The sequence below is a fragment of the Phalaenopsis equestris genome, unplaced genomic scaffold, assembly GCF_001263595.1.
Source record: "Phalaenopsis equestris unplaced genomic scaffold, ASM126359v1 Scaffold219108, whole genome shotgun sequence".
NCBI classification, from domain to species: domain Eukaryota; kingdom Viridiplantae; phylum Streptophyta; class Magnoliopsida; order Asparagales; family Orchidaceae; genus Phalaenopsis; species Phalaenopsis equestris.
Window position 1 is genome coordinate 7,349 of NW_018237501.1, and position 2,190 is coordinate 9,538.

Consider the following 2,190-nt stretch of genomic DNA (forward strand, 5'->3'; position numbering starts at 1 on the left):
TATTATTAAAAGTTTTATTTGTTTCAATAATTTTACAGTAAATTAATTAAAGGGTAGTGGAGGTATAGTTCAAACCTAGGCCAATACTTAACATGATATATCAATATTATCACGTAAATCAATAATATAAGTAAATAGTTAATACTTAAGAGCCATAAGCTCAAGATCATAAAAATTATTAGGATATAACTCTTCAAAATAAATCAATTTTTTTATATCAAAAGTAGAATTAATTGAATTTAGGCACACCACATCAAAAAGTAAATCAGCACTACAGAGAAATGATTATTTAGCTCTTAAAGTTACATGTCAATCACAAAAAAATAAATAAAATAAAATTAAAATAAGAAAAAAAAACTTAAAATGATAATTGTATAATTTTATTATTTTTTTTATCTCTAGTTGTTAAATAATGCCGTGTTTTGGAAGTAAAATTAATATATGAAATATTAATTTCAAAATTATTACAAAAATGAGAAATTTCATCCAATAAACATATCCAATCCCTCTCATCTTTTATAGTTATTACCTCAATACTTAACACCAATTTTATCACATTTTTGGTGTCATGTCCCAACCTTTTCTTTGTAAGATTATAATAATTCAATTTTAATGCTCAAAGTATCAATCATTAAATACATCATAAATATAAAGTCATTTTTTTGTGTCATCTAAAAGATTTGAGGAATATAAATATAAAAAATGAAAATTTAGGAGGTACATATCTAAATAAATTGCAATTGGGTGGTAAAGATTATATAAATGCCCCAATCTTTTTTTTTTAATGTTTTTCCTTTTTGCAGAAATCGTCTCGGAATCCTACCCCAGTTTAATATGGGAGTTCCCATTGTCCGGGAAAAAAATTGAGTACGTCAAGAGGTATGTAGAGATGCGTATATAATAGGATACACGGGATTTATACGAGAATTACAAGAGGATTATTATACCTCCCGTTTAACTCCCGTGTGACGCTCAAAACATGTCATCTACTCTGAATCCGAACGCATCGACATCTCCATATACAAGACAATCATCAAACCCCAACTCATCCTCCCCATATCCTATCACCGATGTCGGCGACGTTTTTCCTCCGCCAACAAATTCAGCTGACCGTACCCCCACCGTCACCCCATCTTCCGATTTATCTTTCTTCTTAATGGGAAAGTTTGTCACAGCCTTGTCCCCTTTCAGCTTCACAGCCGCGAGATCGTACATAGATGCGGCCTCCTCAGCCGTGTCAAAGGTCCCGAGCCACAACCTCTTCTCCAGGACGAGAGAGTCGCGGATCTCAGCCGAAAACCGACCCCACGGCCGCTGCCGCACACCGCGGAATCTCTTGCGGTCGCAGCCAGGCGCCGCAGAAGGCTGCTGCATGGTAGAACGCTTAGAGGCTGGGTTGTCGAGGACGGCTACGGGACCATCGAAAGAGATTTCGAACTTCTGACGCTTTTTATGTCGTCGCCTTGCGGCGGAGTCCAACTCTTCCTCGCTGCTTGATTCGGTTGCATCGGCGTCGGTAAAGAAGATGTGGAGAATCCTCAAGGGACTGCTCCGCGGCGCAATGACCATCATGCGGCTGTGGAGATTGAGCAGTGCTAGAATCTATTTTTCTCTCTTCTTTGATTTTGATGACCAGAAATTAAATACAGCAAAAATGAAGGATTTTTGGAAAGTGACGGGTACAGAGAATATGGAGAGGGGTGAGAGGGGGGAAGCGGGAGGCGGGTATTTATGTCACATTTGGCGAGAATCTTGTTTTAGAAAAAAAATTTCAGGCAGATTTCAACCTCACAAATTGGCGGTCAATCACCAATGACGGTTGATTATTATCATTTAACCGGATGGAAAAGGATGGAGCTAGAAAAAATGACGTAATATTACGTATAGTTCGGATGTATGATTATATTGAACGTTTGAATGGTATGGGACACATATTTTTTATTTAAATAAAAAATAAAGGAGAAATCCGGCCCGCCCGGCCCTCCAGGCCCGTCTTCTTAAAGGCTTTACCTTCTAAAATTAAAATCAGGTGTTTCAGATTTTTCCTTGCGCTTAGGGCTGTCAAAACAGTTTGTTGTTCGTAAACAGCTCGTGTTCGACTCATTAAGAAGCTCGTGTTCAGCTCATTTTAGCTCGAAATACTACTCATCAATTATATATATATATATATGTATATATATATGTATATGT

At 36.9% G+C, this 2,190-nt stretch overlaps 1 protein-coding gene across 1 annotated transcript; it reads right to left on the reverse strand.

Annotated features, from left to right (window-relative positions):
- Positions 1-672: 672 nt before the first annotated feature.
- LOC110037376 (pathogenesis-related genes transcriptional activator PTI6-like) lies at positions 673-1,687 on the reverse strand. Its single transcript, XM_020742008.1, has one exon. The coding sequence runs from the start codon at positions 1,570-1,572 to the stop codon at positions 973-975; it is 600 nt and encodes a 199-aa protein (XP_020597667.1). The 5' UTR covers positions 1,573-1,687; the 3' UTR covers positions 673-972.
- Positions 1,688-2,190: the final 503 nt, after the last annotated feature.

What these genes read in the sequence shown, in the direction of transcription:
- LOC110037376 (XM_020742008.1), bottom strand. Translation starts at nt 1,572, where the DNA reads ATGATGGTCATTGCGCCGCGGAGCAGTCCCTTGAGGATTCTCCACATC.